Consider the following 22,702-nt stretch of genomic DNA (forward strand, 5'->3'; position numbering starts at 1 on the left):
ATGTTCTTGGACTTGATAAATTTGGTATACGCAGTGATGGAGTTGTTCAGGTGGCGAGTGTCGAACCGATAGAGATCACAGAGGTGCTTGAGGAACTGAAGGGTATCCATTTTCTGGTTGATGCCTCTATTGAAGGAGTCGTAGACCTTTTCTCGAAACTCCTCGATTTCGTGGCCCACAAGACGTTGTATGCTGATAACCCGTTTGATCGCTTTGCGAATGTTGTGCTGCCGCTCGAGAGTGTAGCCGTATTCCTCAAAGACTTCGGCAATCTTTGAAAAGTCGAACACATTGAGGTCGTCACGGCGAAGCATGGGAGGCTGGAGCAATAGTGGTGGGTGATGGTTGTAGGAAGGCTTTGATGGACCGCGACTAACGATGGCGAGGGCGGTGGGAGGAGCCGCCCATATATACGCCGACCACATCAGTGCTCGCAGCCAGGCTGCAAGCTCGATGGCGGGCTGTCGCGGTGCTCTCCGATAGCCATCATCCAGTCGTCGCTGTGGAAACAGCTTGGAGCATTTTGGAGTGCAGAACGCGGCGGCGGTGGCTATCGGTTTCCCGCGGAATGATACCGGTGGGAGCTGATCCGAGCGGGCTGGCTGGCTGGTTTGGGGCTGAGCGGAAGAGCAGGCGGCAATCGCGGCATCCGGCCATGAGAAGCCACTCATGGACGAGCGAGCGGCCCTGGCGCATGAGAACTCCAGGCGGCACATCCAAAGCACAGCGGGAGTCATTGCTGTTTCGGACAAACAAACCGTTGTTGGCCGCTAACCTGGTCGCTCTGTGGATGTGCATCCGAGCCGCCCGAGCCGCCAAGGGCTCTGGGACCTGTGCCTCCACAGCCGACGGTGCTTGCGGTGTTGAGTGGTGTTGGGTGGTGTCGAGTGGCAGCGTGGGATATCCCGAGTCGAGTTGCTGATCATGGACGAGTCGCCACATCGGCGGCGATGTGCTGCGCAGCGGGCTTGCTCAAGCGCGAGCACAAGACCAGAGAGCGGTGACAGTCAGCAAGGGGCCGCAGCGCCCTGTGCGATGCGGTGGCGCTGTGCAACATTGGTGTGCGTGTGTGTGTTCCCAAGTGACAGTGCCCTTGTGGTGCGGCACACTGCGCAGCGCGTCGTCCGTGTAACGCCGCTGCACCGCCACGGTGGCACGCACGGCCACACACACACGTCGGTGCACCCAGCCCGCCCGTGTGACGGCCGCGCATCCCCAGCCCAGCCGCCTTCGTGTCCGCTGTTGGCCCGGCCTCATTGTCGTCCTGCTCCTGCTGCATCCTCTTCTGTGTCTGCGCTTGCTCCTGCATCTGCTGCTGGACTCGCCTTCTGACGAGCGCCTGGCATGCTGCCCCTCAGCCCTGTTCCGATGCGTCCCTGGATCGTCGCCCTGGTATCGTTTGCCCTGGGGGTGCTTGCCGCTCCGCTGCCACAGGTGCCCCGGCCCCTGAACGAGGACGGAGTGGTGAGCAGCAGAAGCTGCTTCCTGCACAACGCATGCAAAGATCCAAGCGGCAGCGACGTTCCCATCACCGGGTCGAACAGAACAAGTAGGCTGTCTGCATCGCATCTCTGCGGCTCCGTTCAGGATCCTCTGCGCAGCAAGTCGCCTGCGCTGGCTTTCGCTGTCTGTAGTATCGTGTACATTTCTCGGGCTGTCCTGTTCATGACTGGATCCGTTCGCCCATACTTCTTGATGCTATTGCTGCCGAAATCATCCAGCCACAGATGCTGTCCATCCCCCGGTCGTAGCTATTGTCTAGAGCCATATCCTCACGCAATCTCTCCTATCCTCAACCCTCGCCATCTCCCTGGCCCGTAAAGTCTTAGGCCCACAGAGCCAAGCCAGTACCTCACCCGCTGCAACACTTACATTCGTATTCCTGATTATCGGGGTCGTCGTCATAATCAGCGCTGCCTTTCCAACACCTCCTTTCCAGAAGCAGATCCAGCTGCCTTCCGATGATGTCGAGAAGGAGGCCGACTGTTGCTACATTCTGTCCCGCCCATCTGTCGTGCATGGCTAGCCAATCCTGCGATGTGGTCCCTTGGCCGAAGATCGATCTACGATACCCTATCCCGCTGCAATCAAGGCAGATCTTTAGCACCATACGACCCCGCCTTGTCCTGCTGGCTGCAGTTTTGGCCAGAGGATCCTGTTTTTGCGGTTTACCTCGAACGCTCCCTCACCTCTATCCATCTTCTTTGTGGCCGCCTGGCGACCAGGGCCCTGGATGCTTGGTGTCTTTGGGTCTTCCGCAGACCTTCGTGTCGCTGTGTTCCGAGCCGAGAGGAGTGCCAAGCTCGCAGCTATTGCTCCCTTCCCGATCCCTTCTTCGCCGCGCAGACGCTGGTGGGCCCTGTTGCTCCGCCACCGGCTTGCCGATATTCGCAATCGACAAGATGCGGATCGCGCAAAGTATCCTGCGGCGGGCCAGTAAACCGTTGATCGTCCTCAGAGCCCAATACATATAGCTTTTGGTTGCAACAGCGAGGCAGATCATCGCCGCAGTACCGATTGAGCCAGTTCCGGCCGTCACCCGAGGCTGCGAGAAAGGATGGCCGCCAAAGAGAGACGGGTTGTATTCGGGAAAATCAGAGAAATTCGGCTGCGGGTCTCAGTTTGGGATTATCCCGGTTCGATATTGGGCTGAGTAGGTACATATGTAAGAAGAGCATTTCGCCAAAAAGTAAGAGTGAAAAGATAACAACACTGAACCACAATGAAGGCTATTCTACTAAACATTTCGACAGAGGATCGAGGTAGAGAGTCGGGCATCGGTCCAATTTAGATCAGACCCGGCATTCCCGCCAACCGTCGAGTTGCGTTGTGTCATGGTATTTACGCATGGTGGGTGGGAGCGGGTTTGTGCGACTCCTTGGGGTGGCCCTGGTGCTTGGCAGAGTGAGCCGGGGTGGCCATAGGGTGGGTGTGCGGGGCGCCGCCCTGGTGCTTCGAAGTGTGGTGAGGCTTGCCCTGAGGCTTGGAAGTGTGGTGAGGCTTGCCCTGAGGCTTGGAAGTGTGGTGAGGCTTGCCCTGAGGCTTGGAAGTGTGGTGAGGTTTTCCCTGAGGCTTGGAAGTGTGGTGGGGCTTGCCCTGATGCTTCGAAGTGTGGTGGGGCTTGCCCTGATGCTTCGAAGTGTGGTGGGGCTTGCCCTGGTGAGTGTGGGTGGGAGTGTGAACGGACTTGGTCTCATGGTGGCCCCCCTGGTGCTGCTTCGAGGCAGGATGAGGGTGCTTAGCAACGGCACGCTTGCTGCGAGGATGGGGCTTGGGGCTGGGATTGGCCTCGCCGACTTTATGACTGGTGGGAGCAGGGGTGTGGTGATGCTCCGACTTGGAGACCTGTGCGCTGACATGGGTGCTGTGGGACTCGTGGGGCTTGCTGGGCTCGGCGACGGCCGAGAGGGCAAGGCAGAGAAGGACTGCAACGGCGGCGAAACGCATGGTAGAGGAGGTTGGTTGGTCGGGAAGGGGCGAGAGGGGCGGGTTGGTGGTTTGGTGGTTTGGCTGGGAGAATGGATTCGGATCGGAATGGCAAACGACGGGGCGGGTGAGAATGGTCAGGGACGAGCGGTGGGAACAAGTATCCCAGCCGCGGGCTTCTTGTGTTAATCCATCCGTCAGGCAAGGTCGCAGCGGGCTTTCTCGCCAACATCGATGCAGTTTCCGCGGTGCGCCGTGCCCAGGTCCTACCTCTCGTTTCGGAGCTTTTTAGGGACGGATCGCAGTGTACGCTTGGGCGAGTCGGGGGTGAGGGAGAAGAATCCTAAGAGCACGCGCTGGATCGTCTGGTGGTCGCAGTGCCGGCCATGGAAGCCCCGGCCGAGCCCGTTCTTTATATTCCGCAACCGAGCCTTGGCCCACTCCTGGCCGTCCCGCAGATTCGTTTCCAACCGATTGCCCGCCTTCTCGCGCCCTGCAGTTTTGGCGCGCATCCCGCCTTTTGCTTGTTTCTGCAAGATCCTCCTCCTCCTCCTCCCGGCCCGGAGCAAGGTTTTGCGCTGTTCCTCGCGGGGAGGAGATGACGGCGGCGGCGGCGGTGGTGGTGGTGCACTTCTTCTGTGGCCCACAGCCTAATGGATGTGCACTGGATGAAATGCAGAAGGCGCGGCCGCCCTCGGACTCCCTCCAGGTGTCGACGAGTGCGCCGGCGCGGGAAAAAATGGCGCTGCTGTGTTTGCTTCCATGTCCCGGCAGAGCAACGATCTGGTAATCTTCCCGCCAATTCGCCACGCACCAGCCCACCATAGCAACCTGGAAGCGATCTGGGCCGTTACATCGGCGTCCTCTGCGCTCGCTTGGTCCGGGGTGATAGAGCCGCAGAAGGAAGTGGCATGCCGGTCAACATGCGACTCACTGACAACAACCTGACGAGACGGAGCAGCAGTGTTCGAAATAGCACAGCAGATGTATTGCTGCCCAGTACCGGTGCTAGCGCTAGCGACCATGGCCAAGAGATCAGCCCACGGCTGCTCGTGGCGGATTTGCCCTGTCTGCTCGGCGGCCATGCACAAACCGCTACTTCTTCGAGAAGAAGCTGAGCAGAGACTGCTGCCCGGCCATCTGCGTTCGGCTTTGCTTCTTCTTCTTGCCCTTGGTGTCGGCTTCTGCGGGCTCTGAATCGGCCGACTGCTGTCGAGGCAATTGCGGCTGTATGGGCTTGGCGGGCAAGGGCTCAGCCTCATCCTCGGAGTAGGACTCCCATTCGACAACATCTCGAGTCACTGTCAGCGACGAGGGGCGTGAGGCAGCGTACCAGCGTATTGGCCCCGAATCACACCATCTGCCTCTATTCACTCTTGCGACCATGCCGTGCCAAGACTATTACCAAGATATTTTCCCTCCTGAAACGTCTTGGTAACCTTCTTCTGTCGGCGCTTGCGGACACGCCGGACACCTGCAGATGGCGAGCCGGCGCCCTCGTCGGATATCACAGAGGTTGCTGGGACCACCAGCGGTAGACGAGGTAACGGGGGCGTATGGCAGGCCAAATCGATCGGTGGTCAGAAACATGAGATTGCCTGGAAACTCGCCTAGCAGCCCCAAAACGCTCGGAGGCTGGCAAACAATTTCGACAGAAAAATGCAATGCCTGACACAGCAACACTCGACGCAGCCAAAAGCTAAATGGGTCTGGGTGCAGCAGTCGCGGATGCCTCACCGGTTTGGAGTCGGGCTCGCTTGGCCTGTGGCTCAGACAGCTGGATCACCATGACATCGTCAGGCAGCAAGTGAGACACAAAGCAAGCAGCGACAGAGGAATGGCTGTGAGTCTAGGTCTGCCAATTCGATATCTTTGTCCGGTTCTATCATGGAATTGTACCGTGGATTCATCAGGTCACGCACCTCGTTCGGGTCTGCAGCCGCCATGTCGTCCTCGTTGCCATCTTCATCTTCATCGTCATCCATCAGATCGCTCAGGATCTTTTCTTGCGCTATCGATACTTCGGAGCGCACCTCTGGCTCTACTCTGCGGGCGACCGATTTGGGCGCCGCCTTGGCTGCTGGTTGTATCGGACTGCTAGTTTTCGATCCACTCTGATGCGGACGCTCAGAGCGGCCGTTAGATCGCCCGGGCTCGGTAGCTTGGTTTGCGACTGCATCCGGTTCGCTCGCCTGGACCGCCGAGGTCAATTTGGATGCAAATGGAGTGTCCTTGGTGGCAGAGTTTTCGGGTGCCGATTTGGGTCGAGCGGCTTCCTTCTTGACAAACGAGTTCAAAAACGCCTGCCGCTTGTCCGAGGTCGTCAAGTGTTTGCTGAGCAACCAAGAGTGGGGGAAGTACACAGTCACTATCGATCAAACACCTGCACTATACACGCACAGATCGACGAGCACGGGCGAGCAACCGAGTGCAAGACAGTCATACTTTGACTTTTCGTTGTTGGCCGGGACGGGCTTCTCGACTGTCTTAGGAGCAACGGTAGCGCGGCCGGGCTCAGGTTCTGGTTTTGCCTTGGGCTGGACAGCGACTGGTTTCGGAACAGTGTCGCTGGAAGCGGCCTGCGCTGCAGACGAGCCACCCATTCGCTTGAAATTAAACTCCACGGTTGCAGACTTGATTGCTCGGAAATGGCTATTTTGTCGGTGCAGAGATCGGGCTCGGTCAGAGAAACTGCAAGCTCTGCAGCACATGCTGGGCTTTGGAGGTCTGTCCACGATGCTGAGAGTCAAGCAGCCCATTGCTACCTGACGTTGGAGAGGTCATCGGCAGCTTGGACTTGATAATCCGTGGCGAACATGGCCTCGGTATCCTGGTGGCGGATGGAAAGCATGCCCTTTGTCAGATCGCCTCGGCCTCGCTTCAGAGAAGTCTGCATCTTGCTCAGTCAACCCGACCAAGCGAATCCGGCCTGTGCTTGTATTTCACGCTCTACCATCAGTCAAATCGAGCGGCACACACCTTTGGAGCGTGCGTCTGTAAGCTATAGACATAGTAGCTGGAGTGTTCGAGCTGCCTTGTGATTTCTGCAACCGAACAAGGATTGTACCAATGCGGATTCACATCGCATGTGGCATGTGAGCTGAATGTACGCGGATCCAGAGCGCCTGTCCCTGCTTTCACTGATCGAAAGTCTCTCGGCTCGCATTCGATCCCGAGTTTCTGGATAGCTCGTTGTGTGGCATGCGTGCGACATGGGGCAAACGGCATGCGACTATGCGTTGCTCACCTTCCAAGTGCTCCTGCGCCGCAAACTTGGCCACAATCTCCGCCCCTTGATTGGTTTTGCCGCTGATAAAGTAGATGGCATGAACTCCTGGCGATTGGCGCCGGTAATTCTCAAGGAGTCTGTGTTGGGAACATGGAAGCCCGTCGGATTCGTTATCAGGTGCATAAATGAAGGCCACTTCTCGCGGTGATAGATCCTGACCGCAACACCGGCACCGTCTTTGATCGGATTTCCGCTCATTGCCGTTTGTGGCTCTTCTGAGAGAAAGGTGCATGCGGCTGCTGCAGTGCAGAACATTTTGGCTCCCTACGTCTTGGATTCGTTTACGGGGACATTGAGGCTGCGCGAGAGCGACTTGCAAGTAACCTAGCCAGATTAGATCCAAGGGTCATTAGTATACATACAGATGTGACTGATTGCAGCAGGCAGCACTCGAGGCCGCTGCTCGGTAACAACGACTCAATAACCATGCAAAACGCTGCCGGCGCCAATCCCAGGCGAGCTCGCCAGAACGGGAACCACACGACCGCTGCTACTTGGCCACCACGGCGTTAGGCTCCAAGGACAGCCAGAGGCAATACTTGCAATGGCGCCCTCGTCACTCAGGAGGCTGTCGATGTGCTGGAGGTGCGGATCCACGGTCATGTCGCTGCAGGTGGTCTGTGCCAGCAGGAAGCGGATACGGGTTGCAGCCAGCGGGGCTGTCGATCTGGCTGCCGACTCAGCAAAATCAGGGCAAGCCTGGGTCGCTTTGCAGACGAAGAAAGAGGGAGGGGCGGATCCCGTGCGGGTCTTGATGAGGTACCAGGTCGCAGCCGATCAGAGCCGGTTGCTCGTCCAGCAGAATGTGGAGGCAAGAGCAGCCGTGGCCGATCCTCCCCAGCAAATCCTGGACGAAACCAGGGCGGAGTCGCGAGCGACTGCGCATCAGCAGCTGCCTTTTTTGGCAGAATTGAACGAGCGCAGCACGGGATTCTGGAGAGAGTGTTCTGTCGTGCATCCAGCCACCATTGATGCCGCGCTCATGAGCATCGGCAGCCCGCGGTGGGTTCCGGAAGTGGTCCGCCAGCCCGCGAACAAGCAGCCGTCCGCATAGGCACTGTGCATGCTCGACCACAGAGGGACGAGACAGCTTTATTCCCCACTTTGGGATATGGGAGAACTTGGGACGTCAACGTGGTCACAAGTCACACAAGTTCAGCAATAGCTTGGACAGGCAATATTCTTCGAACCGCCCCCCAATCAAGATGGTTGCGGTGTGGTCGGGTATGGCAAGCGCGACTCAAAACAGCGATTGACTGGTGATGACAAGCCGTGCATGGGCACTGGCGACACCCCAGCGATACCCCTTCGGTTCATCTTGTGGCCCATCTTGCGGTTCACTTCGAGACTTATATCGCGGCTCCATCTGAGGATTGGATTGCGGATTGTACTGATATTCATGTGAAAGATGGTGCTTTGCTGATAGCTCAACAGAGCCCCTTCCAGGATCGCAAGGGCAGGGTCGCTGATTAGGGCACAGCAGACAGGCCAGGAAATCCCTCAGTTGGGAGAGTCTTTGAACACCTTGTGGGCCGATTCCTGGTGGCATTGGTTCGTGTCGAGATCGATGATGTAGCAGATGAACGTAGCATCGACGCTGTGGGCCAACGGCAGACATCGTTAAATGGAGCAGTCTCTTGTAGTGCCCAAAAAGCAGCATTCTCCTGGGCTTCCCCTCAAGACTTACGTGTTCTGGAAAACGTGCCCGATGGTTTCCAAAAAGTACCAGACGAACAGCCAGGTCACAGATGCAGCCACCGCCGCCGCACCGCCTTGCGGCGTATCAGAGCGATCCGAGTCTTGCCGCCGCTGTCGCGATGTGACCTCGAAAAAGACATAACTTGCAGCGCCCGTCGAGATGAGGAGTGTGCCGCCTTTGACAATCAACTTGGCAAACAGAGACGACGCAAGTCCTATGACGAGATTGCGACGGAAGAGCTGCGTGCAGTAGCGCGACGAGGCCATAAAGGAGTCGCCCGAGAATCCAATGTGGACCAGGGTGTATGACGAGAGCAAGTCCACAAAGCCTCCGACGCAGGACAAGCAGACATCCAGCAAGCCCATTATGGACCAACTGCTGTGTCTGGATTGCTGTTAAAGCAAGATTCAGCACCATAGGCAAGATTGCATCAGTCAACTGGCTTTGGATATTGGCCCCCCCCCATTATGCGAAAGCTACTACTCCGGCGAGTCTCTCGACACGCCATTCACTCGACTCCAATGCAAACACATCACAATGACCTTGCCTTTCGTATGTATCGAACCATCAGCTTCAGAAATTGAACTGTCGACATGATCAACCCAGCGAGCGCCACTGATCCGAACGATTTGGTGAGTGAGCACTTGAGATTCTTGATGGTGTTGTCTTCGCTCATAACAAAGTCGGGATCTCTGGAATGATTGCGGTTGGATGCGGTAGTCAGTAGCGCATCCATGCGACAGCGAGCATCAAGCTGCATTTCCACCATGCAAAGCGGCTGTTCATAACGCAGGGCCGCGCTTACTTTTTGAAATACCATTCCCCAACAACACCGCCGATCGTGGCTCGCTCGATGTTGTTGAGGATCGCGACGGTCCACAGATACATGAATACAAAGTAGAGGATCGTGTAGTACGATCCTGGGGCCAGCGTCCATCGATTCTCCGCGACGGTGCTGTTGAGATACTGGCGCACGAAAAACGTGAGCCACAGAATGCTGAACGTCATGTTGCTCAACAGCACGATCAGCCCGAGCCCAAAGAGACTTGGATTGTTCTTGAGGATCATGCACGAAAGCTAAGGCGCAGCGAACGAGCCCACTCGTGAGTATAGGTGAATGAGCCTCGCTCGTGTTTGCTGAGGCCAGAACGACAAGCCTCGAACATTCTCTCCGGCACCGCTGCATCGACGCCAAATACCTCCATGACGTGAATCGTCTGCTCGATTTGGCGCCGCTTGGTGAGATTGAAGCTGCCAAGGCCGATGCCGCCGATGAAGAAGCTGATGGCCAGAGCAATCATCCTAAAGAGTAGTTGGCGGAGGTACCAACCTGGTGTGAATCTGGTGTGTTGACACTGATGACCATGGGTGCAGTTGGTGGCGATGGACTTGTCACTGGATCGCCAGCATGAGTGAGCGACTTACCAATCGTACTCGGGGACATACACAGTGCTCGGCTGGGCTTTGGCAGCCAGGGTGTTTGTAAAAATCGACAAGGACATAACAATGCATGCAAGCGGGGTGATGTACAGACTGAAGAGAAAAATCGGCTGGCGACATACGGAAACAATGCGTCAATGGCTCGATCAAGTGGGCAAAGGCGGATAGCTAAGCTAGGTGCAGCAGCATGAACCCCAACTCTGGTAACAAACCCCCGTGGCACATGGGCGCAAACGTACTCGAACAAAACTTTTGAGGAAGTAGAGCCAGCACACTCCTATCAGTATCGCCGTGGCGCAGGCCGAAAGAAGAAGATCTGTAACGCATACAGGCAGCCATGTGTCAGTTTGTGGTTGATGTCTGGGATTGTATCGTGGCCAGCGAGGAGCACGCATTCTGGCAGCCCACAAGCCGCCAGTAATCCAACCTGAGCTTTGACGAAGGGTCCCGTAAATGGTGTTGCCGAGAATCGTGCCATGCATAGGCGACGGCTGGAGGCAGCAAAGTGTTAATCCGGGTCATGGCGGCAGTGACAGGCTATGATCACGACAAGGGGCGTGCTGGGAAGTAAGCCGTGTCCGATGCTCTGAAATTATGCCAAGAGACAGAGCGCCAATGTTAGCCTCACCAAGGGAGTAGACAGGGACTGGATACCCATGCTGAACATGAAGGCCAGACACAAAAGGTAGAAGAACGAGAACAGAAAGTCCTGATAGAACCGCTCGCTTGGCTCGATGTAGAGCGAAGACTCCTGTTTCGGGCAGGCAAGAACGGAGAGCGGGTTAGAGAACGTGTGTCCTGTGGAAGCACCGCTGATATCAGGCCGATACGCCGCAGCACAGTGAAGTCGCGAGAGCCGCTTGTTGTCGGTGGAACGGAAAGCAGGCTGAGGTATCTCCTCAAGCAACCTGCAGCCACAGCTATGCTCGCCCGCTCAATTTGCATCTTGTTCCCATATTTACATTGAGCTCTACGTCGACGGTCTGGATACCGGGCGGCTGCGAGCTCGACGCACCACCGGGGACGCCGCCGAGAAGGGTTGGCTCTGGAGGCCGCGGCGCGGACGGAGCAAGCGGCCGCCAGTGATGCTGCGGGTCCATGGGCGGATAAGGCGTCTGCGAAGGCTCCAAAAGCGGATGAGGGACCGAAGGCAGGGTCTCCATTTGGCTCTCGATGTTGCTGAGACGGTTCATGTCGATGCAGCCGATATTGTCGCTGGGGCGGGATGGGGCGGGATGGGCCTCGTCGAGAGGGATGTCGATATGCAGGAGGCGATAGGCGATAGATTGAGGCCAAGACTATACTCGGACCGAACGCAGAGACGAGCGCAGGATATTGCAGGCTGGGGATGGATATGAGGCAAACAGGCGGATCTTGCAGGCGGACGGCTGGCGGACGAAAGGCAGCGACGGTTCTGTCGCGGCGGGCGGACGTCAATTCAAAGTCAGCAGCCCGGCTGGATCCAGACGGCTGGATCCGGCTGCAGCCGCGCGTGTGTGTGTGGCTGCGCTACTCTTGCCCTGGCCAACACCCGTCCTCCATCTGTCGCCGCATCCGCCCAGCAGCCATCAGAACAAGCAGCGATCATGGTCAGCACATCGGCAAAGTGGAAGCTCGACGCCTCGTCCCTGGACAGCTCCTCGTAAGCAGCGAGAGGGAGTGTAAGCGGCCGCCCTCACCAGCGGTGCCGTGCTGACGTTGCTTCTGCCGCGGTTGCGGTTGCGTTGCGGCTGGCTGACCCATCGCATCCGTCTTCCAGGAAGCATCAGTCCGGCAAGCTGAATCCCCCAGGATTCTCGCTGGAGGTGGAATCGCACAAGTCCTCGGTAAGCCTCAAGGCGGTCTGGTCGAGGCCCAGCCTCCCCGCCATCTTGCTCTTCCTCCCTGACATCGTGATCAATCCGCCGACGACCAGCGACCACGACTCCCCCATCTCTTGGCGTGTGCGCCAAAGGGGGCAAGCATAAGGATATCAATGCCTTGGACGCAGATGCCTTGAATTGCAGATGCAAGAGCCGCGAGCCTCTCACGACCAGTTTCTAACGGTATCCCTGCTTCCTATCATCGCGAATCGACAGAAGCGAGATGCCCCTGCCGTTGAGGAGAACGAGATCAACTTGCTCAAAGTCAAGGTACGTGTCCAGCGATTCCTCCACCTCGCGGCACCTCAATCTATTTTTTCTACTTTTCAACCGTGCAACATCTGCTGAGACCAGCCCGATCGAAAGCCAGCTATCGGCATCCCCGAGTGTTTCGTGCAGAGCATTTGTGGCCCTACCCAACCTTAACTCGCTGCGTCTCTATTCGCTATCATTAATCATGTCGGCCAATGCGAAACAAATGCTGTGTCCGCTCGCTCTCCCATCTCCAGAAAGCCTTTGATCTGGCCATGGGCGTCGCCAAGGGCATCCCGATGAACGCAATCATGCTCTACATGTCCGGCAACTCAGTCCAGATCTTCTCCGTCATGATTACCGCGATGCTGTTTTGGAATTCCCTCAAGGCCTTCACGACCATCAACCAAGGTTCGTTTTGTGGAGCACGCTCGCCGGGCTTGCCTGTGATCTGGCCCGTGAACCCAATCGGCGAGCATGTCGTCGATCCCATGGTGTTCGATATGGCCCGCACGACGAGTCTTGCACTGACCATCGGTCTTACTTTTGCCCAGCCTTCGAGCGATATGAGATCAACACGTCTACCACCCCGGCGAAGGGTCTTGCCGCTGTCCAGAAGCTCATCAAGGACCCCCTCTTGCTTCCCAAGCTTTTCTATATCCTCTGCAACATTGCGATGCTCGGCATGGGTGTCTGGAAATGCTCCTCGATGGGCTTGCTGCCGACCTCCCACTCTGACTGGCTCGCCTTCCTCGACCCCAAGACGGTGAGTCTCGCATCCAAAGCCGGCGAGTGGTGCGTCAAATGGTTGAGGTGGGCCGTCGCTCTACGGCCCCTACTGAATCCTTGTTCTGACTCTCTGCCCGGGCTTGATACAGGTTTTGGAGTTCTCGCGCGGCGGCCTTGCATGGAACTGAGAGGCTGCTCTCCCCTCCCCTCACATGCACAAAATACGACGATTCCCGGTTGACATAAACTCGGGTGCTCGATAGGAATATACTCGGTGCCGTCGTCCTGCCTGCTCTGCCATACACCTGAGACTGAGGCCAATGTAGTCATGCGCTGTGCCCGACTCGCGCTCTATCCCACCGAGTGGTTATAGGCTCACATCGTGCAGGGCGATGCAAACGACAGCTTTCTGGTGGCCGTTGTAGTGGCGGATCGTCTCGCCTGTGGTGAGATCCCACAGACGCGCAGAATGGTCCGATGACCCTGGATGGCGGTGGAACGGCAACAGCATGCATGCATACACCGAGTCAGTCGTCGAATGGTTCCACGCCATCGCAAACTTGGCGGCACCGAGTGCGCCGGGTTGGTATTCGTTACCTGTGACGAGGTAGGCCGAGTCGGCCGAGAAGGCGCAATCCCAGACCCATCGGCCGTGCCCCTTTAGGGTCTTGGAGGGCTCTTTGGCGCCAGCTTCGAGGTGATTTGTGTCCCAGAGGGCCACGGTATGATCGGCTGAGCACGTTGCAAGCGACCTAGACAGCAGCGGATTACCATGATCAGCAACCGCAATGCACGCAGCGCCGATGCCCGCCGAGTTATCTCACCTCGTGTCGGGACTGAGGAGGCACTTGGTGATGAACTTTTTGTGTGCAGGTATCTGCACCGGCTGGCCCATCTCGGACATGTCGCCCTTGTTCTTCATCTTCCAGGCATAGATGTTGCCCTACAACAACAAACGCATGTGGGTTAGCGAGTAGCAACAGCGGTGCAGTCGCAATGGCCAGCACAATCGGAGCGCAGTTCATGGCTGTGCAAAGCCATAAACGTGTTGTCAAGGCCGTGAAGGGCGACCATAGACGCTGCAATCGATCCATCGTCTCTCGCGCTTCCTCACCTTGTTGTTGGCTGCGATCAACATTGATCCATCGGAGGCCATAGTCACCGAGCGCGCAGGGATATCTTCCTCAGGCATCTTGATCATTCGGTAGGATGAGGAGCATGAAAGCATGAGTGAGCAGTGTGCGGAAACGAAGTAACACGCCATCGGATATGCAGTTCACATGTTCAGGCGCGGATGTCGATCGAGACAATAAATCAAGCACGGAAAGTGGGCTATGCCAATTTTTGCTTCGATCCGCCCTTGCCCCATCGCCTGCAAAGACACATCCATCATCGCACTGTACCAAGTCGGCCACGGAGCCGCTCAGCCATCGATGCTACTTGGTCCGAGACTCACCAACTCGTGGCTGCATGCGTTTTCGCCCAGATCCCATATCTTGATGTGTCCGCTCTGGTCGCATGAGATGAGCTCGCCCTGGTTGGGGTGGATGATCACATCGTTGACCGCACATGAGAGCGTGTAGTTGCGCTGGACACCAGGGGCTCTGGTCACATCATGCGCAAGCACCAACGTTCCAGGGGGACAGTACGACATCCAAGCATTGGAAACAAGCAGGTAATCAAAGGTGGCGTGGTGCGCAGAGGCGGATTCGTGGGTGGAGGAAAGTACATCGCGGTACCACAGGTTAGCCAGAAGCTTGGGCAGATACCGACTCGCAGCAGCAGCCGATGCATCCCCTCGAAAGCATAAAGCCGCCCTACCGAACATCCCAGATCTTGATGGTGCCGTCTTCGGAGCCGGTGACAACCCAGCGGCCGGCCGACTGGAAGGCGATGGAGGTGATGTTGCCGGTGTGGCCATCGAAGCTGGTGATCTTTGACAAAGGCAAGGCCCCGGCAGGGTGCGAGCGCAGAACAGCGAGCAACAGAAACAGCAACAACAGTAAGAGCAGGAATAGCGGCAAGAGCAGCAGGATCAGACATAGGCAGTCGCCTGAAAATGAGAGAGTCACAGTTGCCTTACTGCGTTGGGGTTGTTTGCCTGCACGTCGTAGAGCCGGACGTGGGGGTTGCCTGGTTGCAGAGAGGCAGGGGCGCAGGTAAGATTCAAACCCGGATGATCAGAAAAGACTGCCCTGTCCTGTTGGACTCGGTCCATCGTTTCCGGGAGTTCATCATCTTTGGTTGATGGGAGGGCGTGGTGTGGTCCAGACTAGCTCGTATCCAGCGGCGCTCAAGGCTCTGCCGGCTCAATGCGGGATCAGACATACCGGCGGCGCCGAGGAGCCTCTTGTCGTGCGAGATGGCCAGACGATTCACTTGCTAGAGTCAAAAAAGACAATTGTACCAGTCGAAGATGTCGCCGTATCGATCGCAGAGTTCATGATGCGATTCGCAAGGGCAGACGCAAGGCGCATTGGAGGCAGGGGGGGCAAGAGGAATAGCCAGGATACGGGTCAACAACCAATTTCTTGAAGATCAGAGTCCATATTCGATGTGCCTCAACTCCAGAGCGGCTCTTGGGTGGCAGTCGCAATTCCTGGTGACGACAGCCGGCTCTAGCTGTGGGTCTCCCGCACACTGCAGCCCAATGGCAGACTCCAGCAACAAAGACTGCTCCGCCTGGAGCAATCGACCTGACGGATGGACAGATAACGGGCTCGAGAGCAACCATACCGAATCGGGGTGTGGGATGGTCCTCAGACAGATGCCGCTCAAGGCCTCCCAGAACCGAATTGTGTGATCGTATCCAGCGGAGGCAAGAACGACTTCGGCAGCGCCGTTGTGGGGCTGCTGGTGCTGTGATGCTCCCTGTGGCTGCATGGCGATTTTGCTTGGGTGACTGGAGGAGGAAGATATCGCTCGGATAGATTCGCTGTGCTGCAGATACGCTTCGGTGGCCTAGCCGCAGACGGACGGACGAGCGAGCGCTGGTTGTTGCTGGGTGGTGAGATGAGGCGAGAGCAGGCGCGGCGCAGGAACCGAACAGACCCGCGCTCGTCAGCCCGCCCTTGGTCTGTTTGTCATGGCCCTTCCGAAACCAAGACCGGGATCGAGATCAGCGCATATCCGGATGAATCGAGCACGCATCTCCGGTGGCCGAGTAAGAGAGCAGCTGCTCGTGCAGGCAGTCCGTCGCCAGCCAGGCTCCTCCTCACAGCACGACGCATGCACTGGGACCAAGATTATTCTTTATAATTAAGGGAAAATTATGGTTGATATCTCCGCGGCTGCTGACACCAATGCGGTGGATTCTCGCAAAGGGTATGCACAAGTCCGACGCCATCCGGATGCACTGGCGCTGGCTATCCATTTCAAGATTATTGCAATCGCTCTGCGACATATTAGCGGCAGATGGCAGGCAAAGACAACTGTCCGGCCGGGCTCGTGAATGTAGTGTAGGTCTGCGAGGTAGCATCGACAGAAATCGAGACATCGCAGGGAGGCGAACAGGCGCTCGAGTAGCGACCGTCGGGATTGTGGGAGTTGATCCAGGCACGGCCGCCATCACCAATGCACGAATAGAGCAAATTGGTGGCCTCGGTATTGTCGGCCTGAGTCAAAATATCAGCAAGGTTGTTGTCGCAAGGAGCTTGACTCTTGGCCGAAGAGATCGGGTTGCCGTTGTAGTCTGTGGGAATATTGAAGTTGGTGGACCAGCAGGCGGGATTGAAGGTGACCACCCTGAAGGTGCGAGCGGTGCGGGCACTGGCGCCGCTGGAGCTGACGACCTGGATGTAGTAGTCGCCGGGAACAGTGCCGTAGGGGAAGTAGAGACCGATGCTCTTGGCACGGATGAGGGAGTTGGGTTGTGGGCTCGGGAAGACCTTCAAACTCGCGCCGTTGTTGACCCCGACGATGGTGATGCTGTCGAAGGGCAAGATCCGATTAGGCTGGGCCATGACCGCACATGAATCCAAACACCTCCGCAGAGGCTTCAAGGATCATCGCATGAATCACTTCAGCATGCAGAAGGAAGCAATACTTGGACAGTGACTGCTGCGAAGGAGATGCAGTGCCGAACCTACTCAAAAGTATTGGGCTGGCCAGTGCTTGGATTGACGTCGGGCAGGTTCGTGTCGATGGTGAAGAGCAGGTATCGAGGATCACTGGTGACGTTGACCTTGTTCGAGTCCGTTGGTGCAATGCGGAAGGTGTCGCCCATAGGCCCGTATCCAACTTGACTGTACCAGACGCTGACGGCGGCCGCACGGGGCTCATATTTCATCTCAAACGGTGCGGCCCAGACGCCGACCATGAGAAACCACACAAAGGCGGCCTCGAGGGCAAGCTTGTAGTGCATGGCTATGGGCCAGGGAGCATGAGGAGGGACAAACAGAGTCGCTTAGTATCAAACTCTGTCTACATGCTCAGTTCAGCGAAACCGAGGTGGCACCGTGGTCAGTGACCGCCGTGAGGGCACCGCATACAATCTACCAACCGGAAATAAGGTTCGCGAAGGGATGCAGCAGAGCGTTTCGGAGCGAGCTCAGAGATGACCGGCAGAGATAGCTCTGATGTTTGTTTGCGTTGACCTCGAAGCCAGGAAGGGCACATTGGAAGCGCTCGGCTTAAGTAGGAGAAGCGACCTTTCTCTGGGTGTTCCGGGGATGTGTTTCTGGAACTCCAAGTACGAGCCCTGATTCGCGCCCGATGAGCCTTGGGTGTGCAGGACCCACTCCTCTCCTGCCGACCTGACAATAGCGAGCGGTCAAGGTTACCGGACGGCTCGAGGTTTGAGGATTTTCTGCTGTGGTCGTCCGGTAGAATATTCGAGCTTGGAAGATTCGTTCCTGGAATATGCGGGCTCGGGCGCGGTACAAGAACAGCTCGCTGCAGATGGCTGCGACTTGCATTCGATCGAACACTTGCGATTGGTGACTGAGTTGCGCTTCGGTGCACAAGAATGGAATTCCACAACGGGCTGCCGCTGTGCCTCGCAACCTGAGTGGATGCGTCACAACTGATCACATACATGACCTGAGTTGTCGCGGACGGGGCGTGCTTCTCGGGCACTCAAAGAGGCTCAGACGACCGAACGATCATGTCGCAAGGGTGTGCAGCACTCTTTGTCCGATGGCTTGGTATTCTTGACCATCCTCACGGAGAGCGTGGAGCGTAATGTTCATTTGTTCACCCGGGCACAGCGCATCGTCTCATGAATTGAGCCACTGAGCAGCCCCGACCCATATTTGCAGTCGTTTCTCGGATATGCATGCATTTATCAGCATTTGATATGAGCAGATGCATGGGCTTGTGCCAAGGGTTAGTAGCCATTCGCGTCGGCATCCAGAGAATCACGCTTTATTTGTGAGCAATGTCCGATGGAATTGAGGTGTGCGATCGTACAAAAACCTTGCTGCAGACCCACCCAATGAGGCAGCCAGACTACTGATAGGTACCCTGACAAACCGTCGCCAGAGATACGTTCGCAGCCGGCTGACCCAAAACTCGAGTGGACGAAAACGAGAGGCTACTTGGGGCACTAGAGATGTTGCTGATGGAGTAGTGAGAGTTGACCCAAGCCGAGTTGACGCCGCTGAGGCATAGATTGAGGAGTGTGGCCACTTCGGTGCCGTCGTCCGCACAGGTGATATCGGCCACTCGCGAACTGCAAACTGCCCCGGCACGGGTGCTTGTGGTTGGAACGCCAGTGACATCCGTCGGGATGGAGAACTTTGAGGACACACAGTTGGCTGCATAAACGACAAAGTTGACGGACGACGAGACTGCCGTGACAGCAGGGATATTGCCTGTTGCCGTTGAGCGAGCTCGGATCACATAAGTACCCGGCAGAGTTGTGTCGGGGAGGGGATAGGCAATCTTGTTGGTGCGGAGCAGTGCGGTCGATGAGAACATAATTGGCAGTGCCGATCCAACAACCTGACCGGCAGCTGTGGCAGGAACAATATCCAACCTGCAAAATGAGAGACTGAGTGAAAATGCGCCACTCCACAGGTCGGCATTCCCGCTGTAGATACATGGCCAATTGGCCCATCCACAATAGCTTACTCGACAGAGATATCGGCGCCCGTGCCATCTTTGTCCGGCAAGTCGGTGCTGACCGAGAAGAGCAGCCATTTCTTGTAGTCTGCATCGCTGATTCGATAGTTGTTCTGCAGCGGACCATATCCCGTTGGATACGTGGTGATGACGATCTGCGTGGCCATTGCAACGTGAACAGCAGCGAGAGCCAGGAGCGCGATCTTGAGCATCATCTTGAGGCGAGCCGGGGTGGCAAGATGGAGTGGGCGATGCAGTGGTTCCTCGAAGCTGCCGCGGGGCTCGGGGTGGTTTTTATCGGTGCCAACAAGCCAAACATGGCTGCGTCTGTGATTGCCTCAGTGTCGCATTTGCAGTGCGTCCGCGGTCGTATTAGAGGATACATAGGGTTTTGCGGCCAAACAACCATCGTGGAGCATCCAGAGCCGAAGTCCGAGTTGCATTCGAAACACACAGCGAGGGCTGATTCGCTGGCCAACTCACACAGCATTGCGACAATCGACGCTGGGATTACTGTCTCTGCCATGCTTCGCGCCCTGCTTACCATTCCAAATACAGCGCACCCATCCGCTTCTGAGCCAGCCGCACGCTTGCCCAGCATCATCGTCTCGTTTGGTTTGCAGGGGTGCATCCCGCGCCACAGTCCCACGGGGCAGCGTGGCGCGTGCCGCTGGCTGGCTGGCTTGCCGGCTCGAACCACGGCGCCTCGCCACAGCAATCCCGATCAGCACCAAAGCCGGCCTGCCGCCGCTGCTTGCCCTGAACACTCTGGATCCGTCTGCCTGCACGCCATGGCCCATGACGACAACCAGAAATCGCACAATGGCCTCAAGTCGTTCATATCGGGTGCTGCCGGCGGCGTAACGATGGTGCGTTCCTGGTTGTCGGCCGCTGTTGGCTCTCGATTCGCGCAGGATCTGCCGCGCTGAGTCGACCGCGAACCCGGAGCCTGGCTTGGCCAGCTCGGCGATTAACGATGCACGGGCTGCTGTGGCCCTCTGGATCGCCGCAGGAGCCCGCTGTACCGAAAGGCGATGCAATGCGAGTGCGTGGGGCGTCCATGCGGATGAGAGCTGCAATTCACGAGTGTATCGGCGCATTTTGTAGGTCGCGGCCAGCCATCCCTTTGATCTCGTAAAGGTAGGAGTCTGCAATGCGCCGCACACCGGGTTGCGGTGCGCATCGATTCGATGGATTTGACAATCCCGTGGATGGGCACACCGATATCGAGTACCAGGACTGCGTCGTATTAAGCGGGCTCGCATGAATCGCTCGCTAGGCATGTGCTAAAACGAGGCCTGGCTGACTCCTTTGGACCGACAGGTTCGCATGCAGCTGAAATCAGACGCAGCATCGTCATCAGCCCTCTCGGTCGCCCGATCCATCGTCAAAAGTGACGGCCTCATCGGCCTCTATCGAGGCGCCGTGCCTGTGCTCTATGGTACTCCGGTAAGTCGTCCTCGTCGCTGTATCAGGAGCCAGATATCGTGAAGGACCGAGGGCAGCGTTCTCGGATGCTATCGGTGCAAATCCCTGGCGATTCGAGCCGACAACGCCGTGCAGCTGTGGCATTGGTCCATGCGGTATCGGCTGCGTGGAGGCAGATGCCCGCAACCTGACGACTCGCCTCTCGGTGATATTGGCCGACTCCCCGCCGATTCGATGCCGGCCCTGTGGCGGCAACGACGAATGCTGCAACCACGACGATGGACAGCCCGTCCTGGCACTCTGTTTCTGGGGTAAGCACGCTCGGCCCTCGCCAACTCAATCAGCTCCCATGTGCACAGGTCTGAGCGCTTGCCTGATCGTTCGGCTGACGCCTCGGTATTCTTGCTTGGTGCTAGGATACTATGTCGGTCAAGTTGCGATGCTCCAGCTGCTTGGTCCCCAGCGACATGCCTCCACCAGCAGCACCAACACCAACGCGGAGCTGTTGGATTCTCTTTCGCTGACACAAATCGGAATCGCCGGATCGATCGCAGCGGTGCCAACCTCGTTGCTTTTGGGTGAGTGGGCTCGCTCCAGCACCTCTTGAAAAGGCGAGAACCCTCCCCGAAGCCAGCACTGAGCACAAGGCAGACGCAAATGCAGCGTCGTTGTGGGTTCAGATTGGACGAAGGAACCGACAATTCTGCTTTCTGTGACGTTGGTGTTGACCACAGGCCCGGCGGAACGCATCAAGATCCTGCTACAGATGCAAGAGAGCCGGCTGTCACGGACAGAGAACATTGCTGCCGAAACCCAAACCCGATCTATGAACAATTTGATCAGGCAGCTCTACCAGAATGGCGGCATTCGAACGTTCTTCCGCGGTACCGGCATGACTCTACTGCGGGATGTGCCCGGTAACTTTGTGTATTTCGCTGCATACGAAGGCATCAAGCGCATGTTCGAGTCATACACCCACACAGATTCGACCAAGGGCAAGGTCAATCCGGGCATTGTGTTGCTTGCTGGAGGTAAGTGCCGCCCTGCGGTATGCTGTCGCCAAGCCATGTGCATCTTGCAGCCTCCGATACATGCGACATTGGTCCGATGGAGGGATAGTACCTCTGCAGCCACACAAGGATTGATCCTGGGACTGCTCTACGGATGTCATTTGCAGGTCTGGCTGGCATGGCGTGCTGGACGGCCATCTTTCCGGTCGATGTGCTCAAGTCTCAGATCCAGTTGCATGGGACCCTGACCAAAGGACCGCTGAATCTTCGCCAGGCGGTGCAGACCTATGGCATCTCCTTCAAAGGCCTGGGGCCGACGCTGCTCCGGGCGTTTCCTGCCAGCGCATCCATGTTCCTCGGCGTTGAGCTGTGCAATGCCCTCCTGGACAAACTATTTTAGCGATAGCTCGTGTTGATAGGATGGTGGTGCACTTTGAAGGAGCGGGCCTCGAGGTTATGTCGGTTTGACTCAGCCACAACGCTCGCAAACGCAAAGGAATCAGCCCCTGTCTTGACGATACAGCTATGCTCTCTAGACTGCGAATACACTCACGTTCATCTGAGCTGTTCAAGGACGCCGCAACAATCCTGAATATCTCCCTCAATGCATCCAGGGGCAATAACCGAGCGGGCATGTCGGTCATCGCTCATGGAGACCCAGTGATGGAATCTGTGAAGATAGGGCCACAAACATGATTGTTGTGGCATAGCCGCCGCAATATCGACTTCTGCGCCGCTGAGCGACGATATGTCCTCAAGAGACATCCCGGCTCGTCTGAGCATGCTGCATGAGCCTTGAGGCATCCCGCTGCGGCGAGTGCAAGAGAAAAGCCCGCCTCCGCTCCGCTTTCGCATGCTGTTCGATAGGCAGCGGCCTGGTTCTTCCAACGCCCGGGACGCAGATATCGCTGCCATGGCGGATGCTCCTGGTCCACCTTTTCTCTTCTGCGTTGCTCCGTTGGGAGAGACTCCCTCCCCAAGCGGCCAACTGGCCGCCTTGGGTATCGTGGGCCCCGACCATCTCCCGATCGCTCTTGCCCCTCACTTGCTCTGTGCTCGGATCTGCACACTGGGACACACTCGGTCCGCCTGTGCCGACCGAGACCCCTGCGTCTCGGGAAGGCTTGGGTCGTGAAATAAAAAGCAATCTCTTCCTCTGGTCCAGCATGTCGATTGCTGCATACGCATGTTCGCAGGCCTGATTCCTGCTCTCTGTCTTGGGAGCTTGCATCTCGTTCGTTGTCCATCCCACCACTTGCTATCCACGTCCGATCCAGTCATGCGGGCTCTGTCCGTTCTCAAGTGTGCCGTGCTGCTGTGTCTCTGCCAGCTGCCGGCTTTCCATGTGCATGCCGTCCCAATCTCCGATAAGCTGGGCTTGTCCAGCAACAAACCTGCGCTACATGACAAGCGCTTCATTCCCACGGATGTCGACAGCGACCACTTCGCCCAGCGCGATCATGGTAGAGATCCACAAGGCAATGATGAAGATCAACGAGACAGC

The 22,702-nt window shown here is 57.2% G+C and overlaps 7 protein-coding genes across 7 annotated transcripts; 2 read left to right on the forward strand and 5 right to left on the reverse strand.

Moving 5' to 3' along the window:
- Positions 1-2,614: 2,614 nt before the first annotated feature.
- On the reverse strand, positions 2,615-3,739 carry BJ171DRAFT_597519 (uncharacterized protein). Its single transcript, XM_053114764.1, has 2 exons — positions 3,697-3,739; positions 2,615-3,510 (listed from the first exon to the last, which is right to left on the reverse strand). The coding sequence occupies exon 2, from the start codon at positions 3,445-3,447 to the stop codon at positions 2,842-2,844; it is 606 nt and encodes a 201-aa protein (XP_052968437.1). The 5' UTR covers positions 3,448-3,510; positions 3,697-3,739; the 3' UTR covers positions 2,615-2,841.
- A 651-nt stretch (positions 3,740-4,390) lies between these two features.
- BJ171DRAFT_497435 (DNA polymerase subunit Cdc27) lies at positions 4,391-7,525 on the reverse strand. The gene is made up of 10 exons (XM_053110285.1): positions 7,259-7,525; positions 6,984-7,039; positions 6,674-6,792; positions 6,406-6,470; positions 6,192-6,256; positions 5,872-6,078; positions 5,349-5,760; positions 5,164-5,203; positions 4,832-4,945; positions 4,391-4,727 (listed from the first exon to the last, which is right to left on the reverse strand). The coding sequence occupies exons 1-10, from the start codon at positions 7,316-7,318 to the stop codon at positions 4,522-4,524; spliced, it is 1,344 nt and encodes a 447-aa protein (XP_052968438.1). The 5' UTR covers positions 7,319-7,525; the 3' UTR covers positions 4,391-4,521.
- A 571-nt stretch (positions 7,526-8,096) lies between these two features.
- Positions 8,097-11,258, reverse strand: BJ171DRAFT_28994 (plasma-membrane choline transporter-domain-containing protein). The gene is made up of 10 exons (XM_053106934.1): positions 10,817-11,258; positions 10,483-10,605; positions 10,282-10,345; positions 10,094-10,170; positions 9,840-9,964; positions 9,614-9,716; positions 9,220-9,491; positions 8,962-9,106; positions 8,403-8,806; positions 8,097-8,312 (listed from the first exon to the last, which is right to left on the reverse strand). The coding sequence occupies exons 1-10, from the start codon at positions 11,045-11,047 to the stop codon at positions 8,216-8,218; spliced, it is 1,641 nt and encodes a 546-aa protein (XP_052968439.1). The 5' UTR covers positions 11,048-11,258; the 3' UTR covers positions 8,097-8,215.
- A 155-nt stretch (positions 11,259-11,413) lies between these two features.
- BJ171DRAFT_497437 (uncharacterized protein) lies at positions 11,414-13,001 on the forward strand. Its single transcript, XM_053110286.1, has 6 exons — positions 11,414-11,496; positions 11,614-11,680; positions 11,933-11,986; positions 12,226-12,379; positions 12,523-12,734; positions 12,847-13,001. The coding sequence occupies exons 1-6, from the start codon at positions 11,441-11,443 to the stop codon at positions 12,883-12,885; spliced, it is 582 nt and encodes a 193-aa protein (XP_052968440.1). The 5' UTR covers positions 11,414-11,440; the 3' UTR covers positions 12,886-13,001.
- Positions 13,002-15,759, reverse strand: BJ171DRAFT_457385 (WD40-repeat-containing domain protein). The gene is made up of 9 exons (XM_053108348.1): positions 15,434-15,759; positions 15,028-15,079; positions 14,781-14,830; positions 14,519-14,631; positions 14,154-14,301; positions 13,812-13,889; positions 13,522-13,640; positions 13,295-13,449; positions 13,002-13,180 (listed from the first exon to the last, which is right to left on the reverse strand). Exons 1-9 carry the CDS (start codon positions 15,578-15,580, stop codon positions 13,065-13,067), a joined length of 978 nt encoding a protein of 325 aa, XP_052968441.1. The 5' UTR covers positions 15,581-15,759; the 3' UTR covers positions 13,002-13,064.
- Positions 15,760-16,101: 342 nt separating this feature from the next.
- BJ171DRAFT_579866 (uncharacterized protein) lies at positions 16,102-18,975 on the reverse strand (the record flags this gene model as incomplete). Its single annotated transcript, XM_053113992.1, has 6 exons — positions 16,102-16,624; positions 16,786-17,062; positions 17,199-17,327; positions 17,479-17,550; positions 18,202-18,674; positions 18,770-18,975. 6 exons carry the CDS (start codon positions 18,973-18,975, stop codon positions 16,102-16,104), a joined length of 1,680 nt encoding a protein of 559 aa, XP_052968442.1.
- A 576-nt stretch (positions 18,976-19,551) lies between these two features.
- BJ171DRAFT_558233 (mitochondrial carrier domain-containing protein) lies at positions 19,552-21,598 on the forward strand (the record flags this gene model as incomplete). The annotated part of the gene is made up of 7 exons (XM_053113141.1): positions 19,552-19,629; positions 19,868-19,900; positions 20,084-20,209; positions 20,475-20,499; positions 20,605-20,766; positions 20,923-21,219; positions 21,366-21,598. The coding sequence occupies 7 exons, from the start codon at positions 19,552-19,554 to the stop codon at positions 21,596-21,598; spliced, it is 954 nt and encodes a 317-aa protein (XP_052968443.1).
- Between the last annotated feature and the right edge of the window lie 1,104 nt (positions 21,599-22,702).

This window comes from Polychytrium aggregatum (genome assembly GCF_025602895.1).
Source record: "Polychytrium aggregatum strain JEL109 chromosome Unknown BJ171scaffold_11, whole genome shotgun sequence".
NCBI lineage: Eukaryota > Fungi > Chytridiomycota > Chytridiomycetes > Polychytriales > Polychytrium > Polychytrium aggregatum.